Raw genomic sequence first — 19,761 nt, 5'->3', positions numbered from 1 at the left:
GTTGCTACCGTTGCCACTTCACGTCGACACACCGAGTAGCGCATACGGTTGTCTCGCTTTTCCACAGTCTTGTCTGTCGACATTGTCGACATTGTCGACATTGGCACTATTGCAGAACATCGCTTGGAAATAGTTTGATTAAAATCCACAGGCATTAAATGAAAACCACGATTGGTTACATTTCTAATATTAGCTCCGCAATTAAATGTGTTCGAATGTGTTATTTAACGACGGTGAATTCCTAGCATTGTCATGAGTCGACATTCAGAAAACCTTGCAAACGCGCTGTCAAAACCCGATGTCAAATTTCTATCGCACGAGTAAACATTAAGAACCAATTTTCATTCAACCACTGTTTTACACTCGCTCACTTTTATCATGGCTCTTTTCAATAAGCTCCAGATTGTTCTCGGATTTTTATCACTGCTACACGCAGCATACTCTGCGGCTCAACGTTAGTAAAAGTACGTTGCAGCAGTTGGTTCAGATTTTCACATATATTTTTCATCTTCACAGATCGCTCCTACCTTCGAATTACTGAACAAGAATTTTCCCAGCTTCCGATTGATGTAGGTGATGTACGACAGCACATTGCTTTCCTACTAATTTGACATGCATTTATCTATTTTTAATGCCTGATAGATAATCGCCCAAGCCATCGTTAGCTTGCTGTACATAATCTACAACATTCTGCAGGTGGTCGGCGATTTTAAGGAGATCCGTGCTGCTGTCGATTTGCAGGCAAAGTCGTGGGAAACCCTCTCCAATATACCGTCTTTCTACACGTTCAATCATCGAGGTAAAGCTCTGTCCCCGCTGTACGAACCACCTAATCCGGAAGCATACGATCGGGTGTATGCATCGGACCAACTGCTAGAGTAATTGAGCATCTAAACCAAATGTTGATTAAAAATATTCCTCGAGTGTAATCGGTCGAACATGTGTTTTCATTTGTCCATTTGGTTACCCTATTTTATTGTCCTGCTTAACACGTTACGACATTTCTACAGGCCTATAAGACTCTTCCATGTACCGGTATCTTTAAAGCAAAACATGAATCAAATCTCAACAGTTATAACAATGGCACAGACGGTCCCAAATAATTGACCAACATTACGAAAGCCCCCCCTCCGAGGTTTGTTAAAGAACTAGTGCTTCCAATCCCACGGTATACAAACCGTGCCGTCTGCCAGAACGGAGTAGTACGTCGTGATGTTAAGATTCAATTCGGTCAGCTCCAGCTCGGCGACCGTTCCCTTCGCCAATAGCTTTTCGAGACATTCGATCATGCGATCCGGGGTAACAGAGTCATCTTTAGCCAGCGACAGCAACCGAAACTGCGCCAAGCAGCGTGCGTGCAGATCTCGCTCGATGTGCTTATGCCGGTCGTACGAGCTTTGTTTTTCCAGTGCTTCTGCCAAATGGGTGGATAGGAAATCCACCAATAACGAGCCTGGACAGGTGGCAGGAACGATCAATTGCCCAGTCGGGCTTACCATTAATGGGCCCGCTTCTGACTCGACCACCAGCTCGTACTGAGACAACGTTTCGGGCCACACCTTGGGGAACTTTGATTTGCTCAAGTAATCGAGCAACGTCGTCGTAATCCTGCGCAAGTGGGACGCGTACGCCATAGCTTGCGCTTTCGGCATAAACTTCCGCCGACCGATACGGATGTTGCGCAAAACCTGGGACAGCGCGTACTCGTAAGCTGGAAGTTTACGCAGGTAGCTATCGTGTTTGTCGATGTTTTTGATCAACTACAAACGGAAAAGCAGACATGCGTTAGGATGTTTTTTGTACTAGGTTTTCGCGGCGAAACATACTTCTAACCAATTCCATTGTACGTCTCCTGTAAATAGCATCACATGGCCCTCAAGACTGACGCCAGTGAAGGCTGCAAACACAAGGGTGCGATCTTTCAACCCATCCATCGCTCCTGGGTGCAGCTCTGCTAGCTTTTCAAGACTTTTCAAGCAACCCCGAAAGTGCTCCACGTTCCATCCACAGTCGTAGATTATCTCGCGCAGCTGAAGTTTTTTGGTAACGCCCTCCTTCAACTTCTCTACCTCTTCCCGCAGCTCCTGAACAGCTTTCGTACGAACTGCCGCCGTGACAACGTTCGTTCGAAGCCACTTTCTGTGTGAAGGATGCATACGCGGAGTTCATTGCCGTCCAGAAGAGACTATGACACGGTAAATGGAAACTCACTTGAGCGTTTCGTTTTCCCGTACTTTTTTTATCCTAAACTGAAACATATCGAACTCCTCGTCGTCGGTTGCACGCTCCTTGCCGAAGTTATACTCGGACCGTTTTTTGTAGTAGAAAGATTGCTGTGGCCGTTGTTGGAATTCATCGAATGTAGCCCTGGTCTGTGTCGAAGACCCCGCATCGGTGGTCTGCATTTTGTCAACGAAATCCGTGGATAAATTGCATGATTCCAGTATTCGACGGAGCACCAATTTCGTGTCGATGGTGCGCTCCAGTGGCACTTTGATCAGATGGAATGTGCCTCGATCCTGCGGTTCATTCGATGCGCGGATGTAAAACGGGAGCGTTCGTGGGGTTGAGGGAAGCACACGCCGTTGGCTTAGCAGTGATTCCAGGTGGGCACTAAGTTGTTTAAGTGAGTCCTCGTTAACCTGTCGCTCTTGGGGATAGCGCCCGAAAAGGTCCGGGTGAACGGCAAAGTAGAACGGCCGTAGTGCCGTGGCCACTTCCGAAGAACTGATCATTCGATGCAATAGCAACGCACCACCAGGCCGCACTACACAGAGGCTTGTACTGCAGGGATGTTATTTGCGAAAAGAGCACAGAGAAAAAGGGCGCAATGAAACATTTGACCAAATGCCGCTCGACCGCATCGGAGTGTACCATTTTTGGAGCAAAATGTACATTTTTGAGCCTCTTATTGCACCCGCGCGATTTTCGCTGCGACGTAAGTAAAGTTACGGAAGATTCATGGTCAAAGGCCAAATCAAAACATTTCAAGTTTGTGACAGCTGATCGAGATCAAAGCAAAGCAACCAAGGCCAGCGTAGCAAGAATATACTGTAGGATTGAGTTCGCCAGTGGTAGAAACATCAACAAGTTACTTGCAGAAAATCACCAGAAACTAGAAGCATTCCGGCACCAACTGTGAAGAAGGCATCTAATTGGTGCACTGATTTTGTAATTTAGCATTTAGATTGAACCGAAACGAAGCATTTAGATTGTACCATTCGTTATTTATTGAATAAATAAAGTTATTCTAAAAGAATCCCCTTTTCTTGTTGTTGTTGTTTGTTGTATTATAGAGATTTTGAGCTGCAATAGCTTTACATTCATCTCTAATCCCCTTTTCTTGCTGTGATAGTTCCATGGGTTGCGTGTATATGATTTATTTCTGAAAAAAGGCGCAACGCAGTATTGCGTTACAGAGAAATCCGGCATGCACAAGTGCACATCTAAAACTAATGTTTCCTACGTGACTATCATTCTATTCTTTCTCGCATTGTAGTGAGTTTCGTAAACTTTTCAATGTTCCACAAAGTGTGGGATTGTAGATTCGCTAACAGATTATCAGGTCAGTGGACATGTGTCGAATAGTATAAGATTCTCTATGATTACGTTTAAGGCTTCTGTGCTTTCTCACAAGTGTGGTGGTTTTCGGTTCGTTGTTGTCGGGCGAACGTGCTTAGAACATAGCAAAAATCAAACGAAACATATTACCGCACAAACGTTAAATTTAACAAATATCTTGTTCGGCTATGGCGCAGATACTGTGAAAGAAAACTGGTCACATCATTAGTTTATGCGTCCACGGGAATATGGGCTCCAACTTTTCACGCAGTAAGCGTTGAAACTGTTTGCTGTTGCTGCTGCACCTGGACGGTTCGAGATCCTTGGGCAATCTCACCGGCGCGGACACTTTTAAACTTGAGGAAAGCATCAAACCCATACCCAATCATGGCACAATAGCCGAAGAACTAGAGCACGAGAAAGAAACAAGAACAATTTTTAATTGAATTTCACTGCACCAGCCAGGCCCTAGCCAGACCCCACACTTACCGCAGCGGCCTGAAACGCCTCAATGCTGGTGGCGGCAGCGATTGAGGAGGCCAGCATGTACAGCGCCGCCCAGGCCGCACAAAAGTACAGCTCTATTTTTAGCCACGGGATTTTGTGAAACTTTTCACAAACATGAAACAGATAAAACACGAACATGATTCCGCTAAACCAAAAGCCGAGCATGGCCACCGTGTTGAAGAAGGAGCCTTGTGGACGGAAGCTGAAGTACGAGAACTCGATGCAGATGAAACCGATGAGATTCAGCACGATGCACACGATCTTCACGATGCCCGGTATCGTGCGAATATACTCCGGATCGTAGCGGATGTAGGGCTGAACGACGGTTTGCTGCTGCGTGACCGTTGCGGTTTGCGTGAATTCGGACATTTTGGTTCGTTCGATGGCCGTTCGATGTATGAATACTTTAAGGCTATTGTTGGGGATGAATGTGGTCCGTTATTGTTTTCCAGGCTAGGGCGAAACGAAAAGCAGAAAACCATCAACGGTAGAAATAATGTTTGCCACGCGATTTCGATTAGTATTGACGGTAAATTCAATCTCCACCCTTCCCTTGCTCGGTAAAATCGATAAGCACTGGAAAGGAAAGTGAAACTAGAAAGGGGTGTGTGATGAACCATCATACTGGCCCTTGCACGAACGAAGAAAAGGCATTGCCAAGGAAAACAGAGTATTTTTTCCTTTGCTTTTCGTTACTGACGAGCATGTGATAGGGCCCGCCGAAATTTAACCTTGAAGGAGTGCCGATGGCCGATTGCCTCTGTTTAGCAACCAGTTGATAATACATTTATAAGTGTGTGACAAGAACGCACGGAGCCGTGCGACAAGCTTCTTCCAAAATGACCTTAATTTAATAGTAGAGGCCGCATAAAGCAAACGGCCACGCTTCCACCCACTGCGGTCACATTTTCAATTCAAACACTGTGTGGCAGAGTTTACAGTTTTCTCCTTCAGCCATTAGCTGCGATCACATTCGAAAATTAAAGCAGGCGCTGCATCTTGCTGCACAAACAGAAATAAATGATGACTCAAAACGCAAGGCCAACTCCTTTAACTGCTGTACTTGGGGAGGTGATGTCACGAAAAGGCCACATTCTGCTGCAAAAAAAACACCGTGGCTCACCTGTGGAACGACTAGAGACACTGGGCCAGACACTGAGGCGCGGTTTCACGGCGCTAGCTGTACGGAACACGACCGCGAGTGTGATGAGACGTTCGCCTTAATTCTTGATATTTCGACACTTTCACTCGTCGGCGATGTTCGTACGCATGCACGCACGAAAGCGTGGTTTAGCGCGAATAAAAACCCGAACGGCGCCGAGACAGCAGGTTGTTGTTTTCCTGGGAGTGAGTGGGTGGCACTATGGAATCAAAGGATCTTCCACACACGCGTCGAACGCACGGTTTTTCCACTGGGGCCGGACCGATTTGAACCTTTTTGGAGGCGTATACGCGGCAGGCAAAACTAATAATCACATCTTCGCACTGGCCGTATCATGTTCGTGGTGGCCGAACGCGAAACGCAACGAGACGCAAGTGTGTTGGTAAGCTTTTCATCGATTGTTTGTATCCCACTTTCTATCGTTCATCGACTCACGCGCGCTCAGCTGTCAAAGATCTCGACCAAAGGGAAAGGTTTTTTGAATCGAACGTTTCGTTTCATGCAGATTGTAAAAAAACATATTTAGGTCTAAAAGCAAAGGCCAAAGCAACTCGCGAAGAAGCAATTAAATCACGATTTGGGTAGTACTTTTTGTTACATGTTTTATTGTTCACATTCTTGTGTTTTATGGCCAGTTTTTTCGCCTTCTTAACGGATGAAATGTTGTTAATCAGATATGATGTGGAACTAATTTGGTTAATGAAAAACAATAAATATCACGGGCAACCCCTCGTTCATGAGCTAAATTATAGATACATTCCGTTGACAAGAAAATCAGCATCGTGCGCGTAAGAAGATTTACCGGGCCGGCGTGCTCTGCGGCGGGCCACGTTTACGCGCATCCGGCAGCTCAGCAAAATGCCCATGGCCGCAGTCAGCAGCACACCGAGGGTTAGCGATAGCATAGCCCCTCCTGGCCGATCTGCGTACCCGTCGTGGTCGGCAAATTCTATTTCCAAATCTTGGTGTAATGCTTTGAAATGTTCGTGTACGACCGGAGAGGCCGCTCCCGCGGATTCCGATTCTACGGCCAAAACTTTATCCTTTTTAATAGTTTTAAGTTTTTTCTTCTTTTTCCCTCCTCCCGTTCCGTGTGGCCCCGATGCCTCGTTGGTGCCATCGGAACTTTGAGATCCCGTTTGCTGGTGATCGTGTTTGTGGTGCTTGTGGACCTTCTTCTTCGGTGGGTCTGTTTGTGTCGGTGTTTCGTCTGCCTCCAGCCCAGCACCGTTCGTTGTTTCAGGATACGTTTCCTCGAAACCATCCTCGTCGTACTCCACACCAGCGTCACTGTTAGCACCGACAGTCGCTTTCCCGGCGAATGATTTTTGCTGCTTTGAGCTGTCGCCACCCATCGGTTGGTTTAGCTTTTCCGGCCCATCAACATTGCTCGACGTCAGATGCCGATCTGTTGCTGAATTCACACCGGAAACAGCGCTAGGAAATGTCGGAACTGGTGGGGTTACACCTTGCTGCGAGGCCATCGCCCACTCTCCTTTAGGTGGCGGTTGGTGTTGCGGTGGTGGTTGATTTAAAGTGGGCGCCTCTTGGTGCTGTACAGGAACGGGAGCGGGACGCTGCTGTAGCGGAGGTTGGATGTACTGCTCTTGCGGCAGTTGTGGCGACACTGGTTGCGCTTGTTGGGCCCAATCAGGCCGTAAGCCGTTGGCGCCCATCCACTGAGCCTGCGACGAAACTGATTGCTGCTGCAATGCTTGTTTCTGTGCCAGATCTGGATATGAGTCGCCTCGCACTGGCAGATACAATTGGTTTCCATTGACCGAACCGGCACCACCTAGGTCGATCGGTGACGCAGGAAGATAGCTGGATTCTGGGGCCGTCTCTTGGTACTGTTGGGCGGATGGCATCGCGGACAGATGAAGCCCTCCTTTGTGGCTGAAGATGTGACTGTTGGGAGTATCTAAAGAAGAAAACAGAAAACAGTCCCGCCTGTCTACAGTGGACACACGCCTTTCGTACGTACCTGCATACAAGAACTCGTTAAAGCCAGGACGGGGCCACGGTTTCGGGGCAGTCATAGGATCTTCGCGGTTGCGGTGCACTGACGCCTTCGGTAGCGCTTGCTGCTGATCGGACTCGATCACGAAACGGTTCGGTTGCGGCGGTGGAAAATCCATCTGCTGGTACATTCGCGATCGGTCTGAATCAATCGAAAGTAGCGGCTTTGAGCCACCGACCGCTCGAATGGGGGTTGCACCCCCTATTTGCATACTAGGCTGACTGAGGTAGCCACCGCCGGAAGATGCAGAGGATACGGATGAAACGATGGACGCCGAATTTTTCTGCGGACAGTCCGCTCCTTCGTCGCTCCCGTCTTCGCACTGCGGAATGCCATCGCAAACGTTGTACACCGCTATACATTCTCCCGAGTGGCAGGAGAATTCAAAGTGACCACACTGCGTCTTTCTCTGTTGCGGTGCTGTCGGGGTGGCAGTCGGAACGAGGTCTCCAAGACGCACTCCCAGCGGTGGTAGCGGTGTCGGTGTGGTGGTGGTTTGACCGGAATTTAGCCTGCGTTTACTGTTAGTTCCTATTGCGCCCTGCTTCAAACTGACCAGTTCCATTTCGTGCTGAGATAGAAGCTTGCTGGGGTCGGGTTGCGCTAATGATTGTATTTGGGCGGCCAGCGGTGGAGGACGTTGCTCAATTGGGGGCGTGGGGATTGATAGGACAGCGCTGGTATAGTTGGAATGGCGTGTAAACTTACAGCGGAAGTTCTCCGGGGGACCACATTGGAAGAGGAAACACGTTCCGGGGCTCTGTGGGAAAATTATAAAAAAGCAACAATGAGCAACAACAATGAAGCCAACGGTTGTGGGGCTTTCTCTGCTCGCCTTTAACGGTAACACTCCATTGCTAAGAAAGGTGTTAACGCTTGTTTTTTTGGTTTTCTGCGCTTCAACATATTTACACATAATAGCAGAACGCATAAATTAACTAGATTAACTAGATTAAATGAAGGATGTCGGAGACTACATCGCATAGATGGGGAGCGTCTCTGGGCCCAAGATTCTACCAAGAACTTGCGTACGAAGCTTCAACGAGAAATAATTAACCTCGGCCGAAACTCTTCGGTAACCCCCGTTACTTGAAAACATTACAAACTGAATATTTTACAAATCGCCGACGAAATTTAAGAACATATTTTCTCACCTTTTCTTCAAACACGAACACATCACAATTTTCAGTTTCGCAGCACAGCCGCAAACATTGCTCGCGAGAATTTAGATCGGCATCGTCAACAAACCGAGCCCCCATTGAGCGTGATTCCTCTGTGCGGATAATAGTGTTAAGGTGCTCGTCAAACCGCACTGTATGGGCAAGCAAAAAACCAGTTATATTACGAACATTACACAAACTGTGCATAAACTACTTACCCAAACATGTTTCAATGTTCATTCGCTTCGCGATCGGGAACGTTCCTTCCGGCAAAGCCACCGAGCTATGACACGGAAGTGTGGCGGCAGCCAAAAGCAGGATTAAGACCATCCAAGCAGCGGTTCTGGCCATTCTCACCATTTTCCACATTTTCTTCATTCACAATGTTTCTAATGCGTATTTACAATAGCGAAAAACCGGAACAAATTTCTTGTGTCGGTTCTGGACAAATGACTCCAAGCCGTTTATTTGCGGAGTGGAAGCGTTGAGTTCTTTTCCGTATTAGTTACGACAGACATATGGAAATTTTTTCCTCGCTATGCACCGCTTGCCGATAAGTATTCTAAGTTATAATTCCTTAGGGCAATGTCAACCTCGGCGACACACTGTTTTTTGGATCACTTTCGAAGGTTATTATCGATTTGTTCTAAATGCCAAAGCGAATAATACTTGCAATGTCCTAGCTTCTGCACCTGAATGCGACGGACCCCGTTATGGGAACAAAAATCAATAACACAGGCTTATTGAGTGGCTCTTCTCGTTGCCTCTAGCTCTGCGGCACACGATGTATGAGTCAAGTCTGCTCAAATCGTTTGTTAAAACCCTTTCCTATTCCCAAAGAAACTTATGCAAAAACCTCACAAATCGTTCGCTCGTTCTCAAGTGCGGGCTTGGCCAAAGTAATCCGATCCACTGTTTCTGACTGTCTCTTATTGGGATAGCGAAAAGTTTGCATTTGAGCATTTGCTTGTTCCTTCTGGAAGGCGCATGCGTATCCCTCTGCATATCAGGTAGAACTCCGTGTAGACATAATAGTTCAGTAACCAATACAATGTTGAAGAAAACGGCCGGCTGAAGACGGAATAGAAACAGAACGAGGTATTCTTTCATTCTTCTTGCAATGAGTTTGTCCTAGAAGCTTCACTTGTTTGAATGGTGGCCACATTGGCAAAAAACAGCTTGCAGAGGCGGAGACCTTGACCAATTCGATAGACTAATTTTAAACCTCGTTATTGGTGGTGACATTATCAAAGCCCTAATCAGACAAGAACCGAGTTTAGTCATATTCGCTACAACCGATAACCGATAGCGCACATGACTCTTACGCTAGGGTCAGACGAAAATGTAATGGCATAATAATCCTATCGTTTTGTGATATTTCCAGCGATTGAGTGCGATAATGAATGAAAATATATTGAAGTGAACACTGTTGCAAGGGAATAATCAGAAGCAACTCGGTTAGACGCTGTGTCATCAATGCCACAGTGACTCAAACGGGAATGATAAGGCATTCTTCTGCATAATGATCCGCGCCACTTCGCTTCTCGCATGTGTACCTTTGGAACGGTTTCTTAAAAAGAAATCTTTCCTCTTTACCCCTTTGCGCAATTGGCGCTATGTCCTCGCGTTCTGATTGCCCGATGCAAACAAAAGAAGGTCGCCAGGTATTGAAAGTGGTGTTGAGGCGATTGAAATCTTACTAATGGGCGCTTTCGAACAGTTGTCTATTGGCGCCATCGGATGTGCAACACAACCGAGCGTTTCGCGTCTCCATTCCATCTTCACGCTGCGTTCAAGGATTTTTGAAGCTCCAGCTGTGTCTGTAACAATGTGCAATACGCTGCCGGGGGGTTCGGGCACTCTTTAAGTGGCCGTATATCTTTTATTTCTGCTTCTTGCTGAGCTAGTGTGTTGTTGATCGACGGGGCGGGTTGCATCACCATTGCGTCGTGCTTCTTGCACGCACGCTTTCAGATTTAGCCGCTTTCGGCCTTTCGTCATTTCTGTGGATTCGGTTGAGCCGCCTCACGTACCTCGTTCGCCCAGCCGTTGTTGTGACGGCGAACAAGACATGCGACACCTCTAATAACGGATGTAATAATTTTTCCCAAATTGCAACGTTTGATTATCGGCCTTTGTTGTAATGTTCCCCGAGTTAAATCGACTCAATTCGATTCGTCCAAAGAAACTGAATAGAATCAAATTAGAACTTTGCATTAAGCGTGTTCACCTGAGTACTGTTTTGTTAGCAGCGCGACTATTGTATACAGCTTTGTGGACATTGCAGCATTGCGTAATAGGAGTGCTTAGCACGCGTTTGCTTCGCGTAACCCATGCGGACTCCTCGCGATCATGGAAGCATGGAAGACGGTCATGCCTATTTTGCTACCGCTGACACAATATCCTTTCATTTTGATCTTTGTCAGTGTAGATATTTTTTCACACAACATTTCTGCGGCGAAACAAACGTTGCGTTTTTCTGCCAAACGCAAGAAAGCGAGTGCCGCGCTGCACTTTGTGTTGAATTGTTGCACCGCCTGCCGTATTTATTTGCAGTTGTACCTCTTCCCATTTCCTACATAAAAAGCACATATCGTTCGGAACGATAAGAACAAGCAGGCAAGTTCTTGCTTTATCAGCCTTTCTCGGGTGGTGTTGGTGTCCAAACCACCGGCAATACGCGCTGAGAGAAGACGCGCAACGTGTAGAAGGAAGCATTGAATTGGAACGTCGAATGTCGTCACCATGGTGAGGGCATAGCCCCGCATACACATACACAGCCTGTGTGCATACAGCGTTTGCACACTAGTGTGTTGGTGTCTTATCAGTAAGATAATTGCTAGACGCAACCGCGTAATTGTTGCTAGAATGTGGGGTCCTTTTCGTGGCCATTTTGCCCCTTATACACCGTTTCATTTAGCATTCGAATTATGTTTGCGTGAACTTTGCCATAGCTTGCTTTGCTAACTTTTACTTGTTTTTCCTAACCTGTCTCGTTTTGTTTTCTCTCTCACCTCTGCGCTATTTCTTCGTGGAACTTTTTTCTGCTTGTTCCGATGCTGGCGATGCTCCAATTTGGCTTCGGCCACCCTCTTCCAACTTTCTCTCTCCGTTGTTCGCACACACTCTCTCTCTCTCGGGTCTCTCTTTGTTTCTTTCCCTTTTAATATCACATTTGCTAGCTAAGTCTTGTGTGCTAAAGCACACCACATTTGCTGGGGGTTAGGTTCTCATAAGTATATTAAAGTACTCTTTAAATGTCTCACATTGATGTGCTTTTTCTTGCAAGCGTTCGTCTGAAGCGCCATGAATGCGTATCCCCCTTTTCTTATGGATGTCTCTCCCATTTCTGCTTCTCTCGCTTTCTTTTATGTTCTATCGTGGCTCGGGGAGTCTCTCCGGCGTACCGTGCTTTGGCTCCCCAATACGCTTCGCAGTGCCGGTTGTTTCAGTTACTTTGTGGCGCTCGCGAGATTGGGTAGTTGGCCGTGCGCACGTAACACGTTGTGGATCAGATTTGCCTCGTTCCGACCCCATTCTGCAGTCTGTGGTGCTGTGCCGTCTCTTTCACTCTCCCATACCATTCGAGGTGTATCGCCATCAAACACCGACTGAGCGTCTTTAAGGTACTGCTTAGTAGCCGAAATGTGAATTTAAGCGTCTCCCCACGCACAACACCACCCTACACAGAGAAAGAAAGTACCTTAAGCTGGACGCACCCAGTACGGCGTTGTCTGCTGCTCGTGTATGTGATTAGTGTTTTGTTTGGTGTGAGTTTTCTATTATTTGTGAGAGAATCTGCCTTCGCAACCAGTTTGTGGGCGACCGTAGTCATAAAACTGAGAATTCCTTTCTTTGCCTTCGGCTCGGCTTCTGGAGGATGGTACATGGAATTATCGTCTTTTCCACTCATTTATGTTTGCGAAAACTTACATTCCCTTTGTGCGAGTCATTGTTCATCCGTGCCTTGCAATAAACTAGCCCAAGAAACAACGTATTATTACCCAAGACAAACAATGTTGAATGGAAACGTAGGCAAGATGCCATGGGAACCTTTCTAAAAGTTATGCGTCTCAATGCAAAAGAAAGGAAGACGAAAACGGATGGCACAAAGTCACAAGGCACACCGTAAACGGTGGCTCAGCGACACGGTGGCTGGTTGCTGTGAATCGGTTCAGAACCGATTGGAAAACAGTGGTTCTCGCAGCCCCCGGGTGTAGTGTGTTTTAAATCGGTACAATGCAAAATGCTGCACTTTATTTTACAAGAAAGAAATAAGTAAATCGCACACGACGAACCACGCCCATTTGTGCGGTCAACATGTTTTTCTGTGCTCGGGAACTGTTTCGTGGCCAAATTATGGTTGACTGTAATAGTGAAATTTGAACAAATTCAATGAAAATATGTGTTCCAACATAAAATACCAACATAAAATACCAACATTTATCGAAAAATAATCCGTATTCATGTGCTTCAGGATAAATAGTGTGCACAAAGCCATGAATTATAAAAACACACATTTTTATACTAGCTTAGCAGGTACAGAACGAATCCTTCAATGCCTTTTCAGGATAATTTGTTGTGTTGCGGATGCTGCACTAGAAGGACTGTGAACATTGAAGCACGGTGAAAGTAGAGAAAGGTGGGGTCTGGTGTTTGGTTTGGAACAAGTTAATCAAAGAACTTACACAACGCCTTGCATTATTTAAGCTGTTCTGTTCGTGTGTATAACTCGATCGATTGAAAAAGGAAGAGAAAGTTACAAAAACCGACAGCTCAGTATTTTAAGCCGTGGATTTTTGCTCTGCTGGCTGGTTAGTGGTATTGTGAAGTTTTCTGTTCGACGCGTTGCAAGTTCAATATGCTCTATGACACTGTATGAGTGACGCCGTGATCGCGGAATGCGCGTTAAATATAGCGATCTTGCGATCTTTGTGCTCGCGTCAGAGGATCTCCATTGTGCAGCTTAAAAAGCTTGTTTCATGTTTCAGTTTATTTGAGTTCAATTATTTTACAGTTGTGGCTTGCATCTGTGACTGAATCGATTTTCAATAACTTAACAATTAGTTCGTAATTTAACGAATAGTTTATATGCCAGCTAACTATACACACGATCGAGAGGGCACAGGTGGCCAGTTGTTCCTTTGGACATCACAGTAATTGAATTGCTGCAGAATGTGAGAAAATATCTTCAGAATCGTGTCATCACTTTCTGCAATGCGTTGTTATTACCTATACAACCCACAAAAACTAGGAGAATCATCTAGTGTTCGTATAAATAGATTGCAGGAGGCTGGGTAAACAAGTTATTTTCAATGTTGATTTCATTCACTGATATAGCTATTCTTACGCCTCTAGGCGTACTGGTTGCTCGTGTCGATGGTATTTTTTCAATTGTAATAAACATAACTCAAAAGAAAAATTCAAAACCCATTTTAACATCTTCAGCACTTTTTAGCACATAAGAATGGCACTGAAGGAAAGAGTAGTTTCGTTTCGAGGCAGTCAATACTTGTACCAATAATAATACTTCAAATTGATTGAATATTAACCCCCTTTTAGTATTCGTCGATCACTAACTAGATGTTTTTCTCTCACATTCTCTTGTAGTAACAGCACGAGCAATTGGAAACATAACAGCATACAACTTCCTACGCTTACTTGGGAGAGGATCATGCAGTGTGGAGTTGAAACGATGAATGAATGCGAACGATCACCGGGCCGCACGGGACTGCGAGTGAATTTTACTGAAAAAGGAGAGGTTAAGGAGCGTCGCGAAAAGTTCTTGACCGCCAAGTACGGTTCGCACCAGATGAGTCTTATACGGAAACGTTTGGCGGTAGAAATGTGGCTATACGATGAGCTGCAGAAATTGTTCGATCCTCCAGTAAGTCAGTCACTGGATGCCCAAAGTACACACGAGTGCTCAATTAATATTTTCTCGTTTTCGATTAGACGGAAGCCATTGACGTGGATATCGATGAAATTCTAGACATGGACACGGATGACATAAGACGATCGCATCTTTTTGTAAGAATTTTGTTTGGTTGAGAAATGCGGAACATAGTAGACATGACTCAAGTTTAATGTTTTCTCTTTTCGCTGAACTTGCAGAGCCTGTTGTCTACATGCAAACGACCACCTCAAGATATATCGGTATGTCGGTTTGACATGTCATGTTGTTCTCTCTCAATACCGTAGGCAACAGCTTGTAAAATTCTTTCATTTTTTTTTCAGAAATTTATTAGTGATCTGTTGGACCGAGCCAAAACACTTTGAGCTGGACTGGTCATTTCTGTTTAAAAGTGATGTTGATTTAGTTTAAGTATTACCATTATTCGACACGATACTACCAGTACCACCCAGAGGCAGCAGCAACTGCAGCAAGCAATAGTGGACATCGTCGGGTTATCGTTTCTTTGACTAAAACCGTTTTTGAGCCTCGAAATCTACCAACATCAACAAACTCTTTATCCTTGCCTACGTTGTAAAATCGAATACTCCTTCCAAGCATTTAAAATTATGTTTTAAATGAAAAGAAAATACACACAACTATAGTTTCTGCGAATCTCTAAGGTGGTAGGGTGTAGTCCGATTAGGCATTAAAACCTATAAGTATATCTCACAGTAGCGTACCTCAGTGTAGAGAGACAGACTGAGTGAAGGTAAACGGACAAGAAACAGTGGCGAAGGCAGAGGGAAGATTAACATTTTCTCCAAAGAATACCTTAATCGACTCACGAACAAAAAGCTGATCTTGCACCAGGCACTGGCATCTAGTACAATGCTGGGTTCTGCGTGATAGATCATAACAAAGTTTGTACATGGAAGTGAATAGCGTGCGTATGTAAGCGATAATATGAGAGATGAAAACGAGAACTTTATTTGGAGACGATGTAGTGATAAAACCATGTCTGTAGGTTATGAAAAACGATACAAATTAAGAAATAAGTTAATATTATCGTCCTAATATCACTTTTCGAAGTAAGTTTGTTTTCACAAAGCAATAATTTTATTTGTCGTTGACCTTTTCCATATGGGTTTTTAACTTTTACAATATCCACTGGCCACAAAACTTCTGATTGTACACTGCCAGCAACATAAAATGTTTATGAAGATTCAGACAAATGGTGAACAAACGACCGAACACTTTATTTCTACTCATTGTTTGCTAGTACGCGTTCCACACCGAATAGAAGGTCTTCATGATTATCATACATGGAAATTGCTCAATAAAATGCCGAAAGCATGAAGTATTACTGAGTCGACTTAAAAAAAAACGCTGGAAAGGTTCTATTTTTGAATTCGTTTGACGGATAGTTTTCACGATTTATGGTCTATGATCATAAATCATTCAACGTTACATACGCCAAGACGGAATGTAGAATAGCAAACAAATGTTCTGTACAATTTGATAAAGGATGTAGTGAAAAAAGGATTGGCACTATGCTGGAGGTGAAATTTCACATTTACTAAACGGAAAATGCAGTAGTATGGCATATGCCACAGAATAAAATACAGCGTAGTAAAGAGTTTTACTTTGATGATATGTATCTTGTAACCGCAAAGTGTACGACGTTGCTTAAACATTCTGAACCAGCTAAGATGGTTTTCGTTTTAACAGATTATAAGAAATCAATTGTCCAAAATTGTGATTGGGCAACACAATCGATCCTTCTTTTGATATCATAAAGGGCACGTGTTCCCATCACATCAGTTATCGTTGGACGTAAACAATCTATTTGGTCATTTTCATGTCTAGAACTAAGCACTGTTTCTCGCTTGCAAATATTGGTATGATCATTGTGGCTGCAGTAATCGTTGAAAATTGAAAAACGGACTATTATTTCATTCCAGGATACTTCTTGCTCCTTTCTGTTTAGAAACCGTATATGGTGCTATTATATACTTTTCACCCTACACTTTACTCCCAGTTTCTAGTTGCTACGCAAGCTATATCAAAGAATAATATCTTTTATCGAGCAATAAGTTAGTTAAAGTGGGAAACGTGAACCTTTAACAAATTCTGAAGACGGACTGCTCTGAGTATTGTGCTGTTCGAGCATAAAAAGTGACTAACTTCTATGTAAAGATAAAAAAACCACTAACAAAAATATCATTGCCCTGCACATGCAATCAAATAGCAATTGGCAGTGTGACCTAAATGGTTGTGTAAACGCGCCAAACTCATGTCTTACAATTTAGAGAGCACAAAAAGATGATGAAGTATATGCTGCTGCAGAGAACAGTACGATTTTTTGTGTGAATTGCTGATCGAGCCATACGCATATGCTATCGATGAAATGAAAAGTGCGATAATAAATTGACTATTACTCAAACCTTTTGCCTGCCGCAGTGTTGGCGAATGCCGAACGGTCAGCAACGCAGATGGCGACAAATATCACGGTTCTAGAAACGAAGATCACTGTGAAAAATCTACTGAGGCGAAGAGGATAAGGTTCTGGCTACATGCAGAATGTCTTTATACACAAGCTAGTAGGACGTAATGAATGCGACAGCGATGTGCGATCAAAAATATAATATAATTTGACCATCTTTGCGTACCAATATTTACAATATATCCGAAACAAGATATGTGCTCTTCTCTACGCCGGAGGAAGTTCATTGCTCATTTTTAACCTGGGGGAAATAATTAAACGACGAGCTGCTTTATGGAATTGTTTTATTTGATCTAGCGTGAGAAGTGAAGTGAACACAAAAACTACAGTTGATCGTACCACGGCTGTCCCGTTCTAATGGGTGACATAAATAAGAAGTTATGTTTACCGTTTTCATCCTGACATCATTTATTTACTTTTCGTTAGTTCGGAGTCCACAGACTGCTACGATGAACGCAAGGTCAGTTAGGCAGACCATCTTTCTTCGACGAGATCGGTAGAAGTTCTGCTTTTTTGTTTTATCTAAAACGCACAACAAACATACCATTCAATTCTCTAAAAACCCTTGAATTACACCTAATTTCTAAGCGGCAGTCCATCCTCCGCGCGGTTTGTGTGGCTGAACAAGGAATTTTGGCCCGCTGAATGTTGATCTCCCATTAGCGGTATGCCAGTGCCCGAGAGCAACTCTGTTTCGACGTTTGCTAGGGCATTCTGATATTCCGTGATTTGCAGTGCTTCCCATTCCGCCTTGAAAGCAGCTTTCGGATCTTGCGGCATCGCTACGGCAGCACCAGACATTTGATCTTGCATGGACTGAGTTTGGTCGGCAGCTAAAAAGTATTACAAAATAATTATCATTCAAAGTAACGTAAAGGCGCGCATCGAACCAGCACTGTACCATTGTTTTCGCCCAGAACGAGAGTGTAAATGCTTCGCAACCCAAACACATTCAGGAAGTACCAGGAAGCGGACGATACCCAGGCAGCATCCAAAGAGGCTAACTCGATGCCCCTTTGCAACATCGGTTTGAAGCGCAGCGTCAGGGGAAATGGCACCTTCGTGGTCACGAATCCGGAGAACATCCAATTGATCCAACCACCAATAACAATCATCGGGAGCACGTTGATAAAGTTTCCTTTCACCAAATCGGACAGCATGGCCGTAGAATTTGGACTCGGTGGAGCACGCTTTTGAGTTTTAAAGTATCCCGTTTCTTCGTTATTGAAGTAGTGCCGACGCATGGCGAACGATTGTTGGGTAAGGTATTTTCCATTTTCCCGCAACAATCGCGCACGAATCATGGCCTGACTGTCCTGAATCTGTGTCACTTCCACCTTTTTCTGCGACGATATCAGTATGGAGAAATAGTGTCTAATGATTCCCACGAGGAACGTAATGACTACGATGGGCAGGAAAACCCATCCCCGAATGTTTGGATCGATTAACAGTTCGGCCATTGTAGCAAAACAAGTGAAACGGGCGGATTTTTGGCGAAAACTCGGCACAGAGTAAAAATTAATATTCTTCCACTGCCGTGACTGACAGTTTAGTTTGACATTCCATTTTTTGACGGTTCCCTTTTAGGCCGCTTTCGTCGTTTAACGTAGCTTCGTCGATTTTCCATTGTGCTCGCTTTGACACTCATTTGCTCAACATAAATAAATAACTAAGTTACCCCCCGTCCACACTTACAGCAAATGGGGAAAAATGTATGTAGGCCCAGCCAAATTCACTCATTTTTGTTGGACATCCGTGAGCTACTTTGAGTTGCCGTTGAGTTCCTCTTGCTTATCGGTTATTTGTACCGATTCGGGTTGAGAGGCCATATTTTTCAATTTGACAGTTGGTACGGGCAACTTTTGTCGCTGTCCAAATTTTTGGACAGCATTTCGAGAGCGGATCAGATTATGACAAAGATGGCAATAGAAAGAGAAGGAAAACATCATTTGTTATTATTTATAAACGTAGTTTGGTGTCAGCTGTTGTTTACGTTGGTTGCAAGTTTGTGAATTTGATAAATAAGTGCAAATTGTCCTCGGGAAAGATATGTGCGAAATGCGGAAAATAATTTGAAGAACAATTTGGTGAACAAGAAAAAGTCGTTGATCTTGTTATCCGCAGAAAAGAATGGCGAACCATAACGGAATTGTTGAGGAACCACTGCCCAGCTATAGCTACCAATGGAAGCGGTGCGCCAAAAATCTGTTGCGGTCATTCGGGTGAAATTCCGGAACCCTATTCCATCGTTCAGCTGGTCGATTAAATGTAATCCGTGGTGTGAAGCCTCCGCGAAGAGCTCTCGCGTCTAACAACGTCGTGATACACGCTCAGCATCCAAATACTGAGCGTATGCAACAAGCACAGACGCACCAACTAAATATAGTTTTCGCGATTTAGATTTGTTTTTATTATTTTTAAAAGACATTTTATTATTCGAAGAAGCCTATTCGCTGCAAAACTACAATTGGCAAAAGAATGAAATGGTGAACTGCCAAATTAAAAACATAAACAAACGAACTGTCATTTCACTCACTGGAGCTCACAGATTTGACGTCTAGAAATTGCTAGTGTGACAGCAAAAAGTTGGCCCAACTTGCTGCAAGTGTGGACGTAGCGTTAAGTAGTCAAATGAATAATTGGCTTTATTACTGCGTATCATCCGTGTTCCCGCCATTACAGTCATCGACACGGTTTCTATTCTTCAGTAGAAAGTTTGCCAAGTATTGTAGCGGTTCGGGTGGGCGCTCTTTGGCCAACAATTTTAGCCCTTGCAGCAAAATGGGATTCACCGTTTGATCCAGGTATTGGCGAGTAGGTAGGGACTGCAGGGATGATGCTTTCCTTCCGCTCTCTGGGGCCGCAAGTTTGTTTTCCTTTTCCATTTTCGTTGGACGGACAGCTTTAGCCGATGTAATATTGCCGAAATTTCACCAAACTGTGATTCGATAG

At 44.5% G+C, this 19,761-nt stretch overlaps 6 protein-coding genes across 8 annotated transcripts; 2 read left to right on the top strand and 4 right to left on the bottom strand.

Annotated features, from left to right (window-relative positions):
- Window positions 1-303: 303 nt before the first annotated feature.
- LOC128274379 (ER membrane protein complex subunit 5) lies at window positions 304-929 on the top strand. The gene is made up of 3 exons (XM_053012560.1): window positions 304-454; window positions 517-569; window positions 643-929. Exons 1-3 carry the CDS (start codon window positions 379-381, stop codon window positions 880-882), a joined length of 369 nt encoding a protein of 122 aa, XP_052868520.1. The 5' UTR covers window positions 304-378; the 3' UTR covers window positions 883-929.
- LOC128274377 (T-cell activation inhibitor, mitochondrial) lies at window positions 533-2,971 on the bottom strand. Its single transcript, XM_053012558.1, has 4 exons — window positions 2,875-2,971; window positions 2,212-2,784; window positions 1,827-2,139; window positions 533-1,760 (listed from the first exon to the last, which is right to left on the bottom strand). Exons 1-4 carry the CDS (start codon window positions 2,895-2,897, stop codon window positions 1,149-1,151), a joined length of 1,521 nt encoding a protein of 506 aa, XP_052868518.1. The 5' UTR covers window positions 2,898-2,971; the 3' UTR covers window positions 533-1,148.
- A 241-nt stretch (window positions 2,972-3,212) lies between these two features.
- LOC128272956 (plasmolipin) lies at window positions 3,213-5,556 on the bottom strand. Its single transcript, XM_053010845.1, has 3 exons — window positions 5,192-5,556; window positions 4,051-4,521; window positions 3,213-3,968 (listed from the first exon to the last, which is right to left on the bottom strand). Exons 2-3 carry the CDS (start codon window positions 4,435-4,437, stop codon window positions 3,825-3,827), a joined length of 531 nt encoding a protein of 176 aa, XP_052866805.1. The 5' UTR covers window positions 4,438-4,521; window positions 5,192-5,556; the 3' UTR covers window positions 3,213-3,824.
- A 323-nt stretch (window positions 5,557-5,879) lies between these two features.
- Window positions 5,880-8,759, bottom strand: LOC128273228 (uncharacterized). Its single transcript, XM_053011162.1, has 3 exons — window positions 8,629-8,759; window positions 8,405-8,562; window positions 5,880-8,010 (listed from the first exon to the last, which is right to left on the bottom strand). Exons 1-3 carry the CDS (start codon window positions 8,738-8,740, stop codon window positions 5,977-5,979), a joined length of 2,304 nt encoding a protein of 767 aa, XP_052867122.1. The 5' UTR covers window positions 8,741-8,759; the 3' UTR covers window positions 5,880-5,976.
- Window positions 8,760-9,467: 708 nt separating this feature from the next.
- Window positions 9,468-16,459, top strand: LOC128275171 (protein phosphatase 1 regulatory subunit 14B). Of its 3 annotated transcripts, none has more exons than XM_053013582.1 (5): window positions 9,468-9,508; window positions 14,021-14,297; window positions 14,366-14,440; window positions 14,525-14,566; window positions 14,648-16,459. In XM_053013582.1, the coding sequence occupies exons 2-5, from the start codon at window positions 14,085-14,087 to the stop codon at window positions 14,687-14,689; spliced, it is 372 nt and encodes a 123-aa protein (XP_052869542.1). In that variant the 5' UTR covers window positions 9,468-9,508; window positions 14,021-14,084; the 3' UTR covers window positions 14,690-16,459. The 3 variants fall into 3 exon arrangements, with proteins under 3 accessions (XP_052869542.1, XP_052869541.1, XP_052869544.1); XM_053013581.1 differs by lacking the exon at window positions 9,468-9,508 and adding an exon at window positions 11,885-12,036; XM_053013584.1 differs by lacking the exon at window positions 9,468-9,508 and adding an exon at window positions 12,084-12,180.
- A 638-nt stretch (window positions 16,460-17,097) lies between these two features.
- On the bottom strand, window positions 17,098-18,333 carry LOC128275170 (ER membrane protein complex subunit 3). Its single transcript, XM_053013580.1, has 2 exons — window positions 17,711-18,333; window positions 17,098-17,642 (listed from the first exon to the last, which is right to left on the bottom strand). The coding sequence occupies exons 1-2, from the start codon at window positions 18,267-18,269 to the stop codon at window positions 17,386-17,388; spliced, it is 816 nt and encodes a 271-aa protein (XP_052869540.1). The 5' UTR covers window positions 18,270-18,333; the 3' UTR covers window positions 17,098-17,385.
- Between the last annotated feature and the right edge of the window lie 1,428 nt (window positions 18,334-19,761).

The sequence above is a fragment of the Anopheles cruzii genome, chromosome 3, assembly GCF_943734635.1.
Source record: "Anopheles cruzii chromosome 3, idAnoCruzAS_RS32_06, whole genome shotgun sequence".
Classification (NCBI taxonomy): domain Eukaryota; kingdom Metazoa; phylum Arthropoda; class Insecta; order Diptera; family Culicidae; genus Anopheles; species Anopheles cruzii.
The sequence above is the reverse complement of the archived record's forward strand: the minus strand, read 5'-3'. Positions and strand labels throughout refer to the sequence as shown.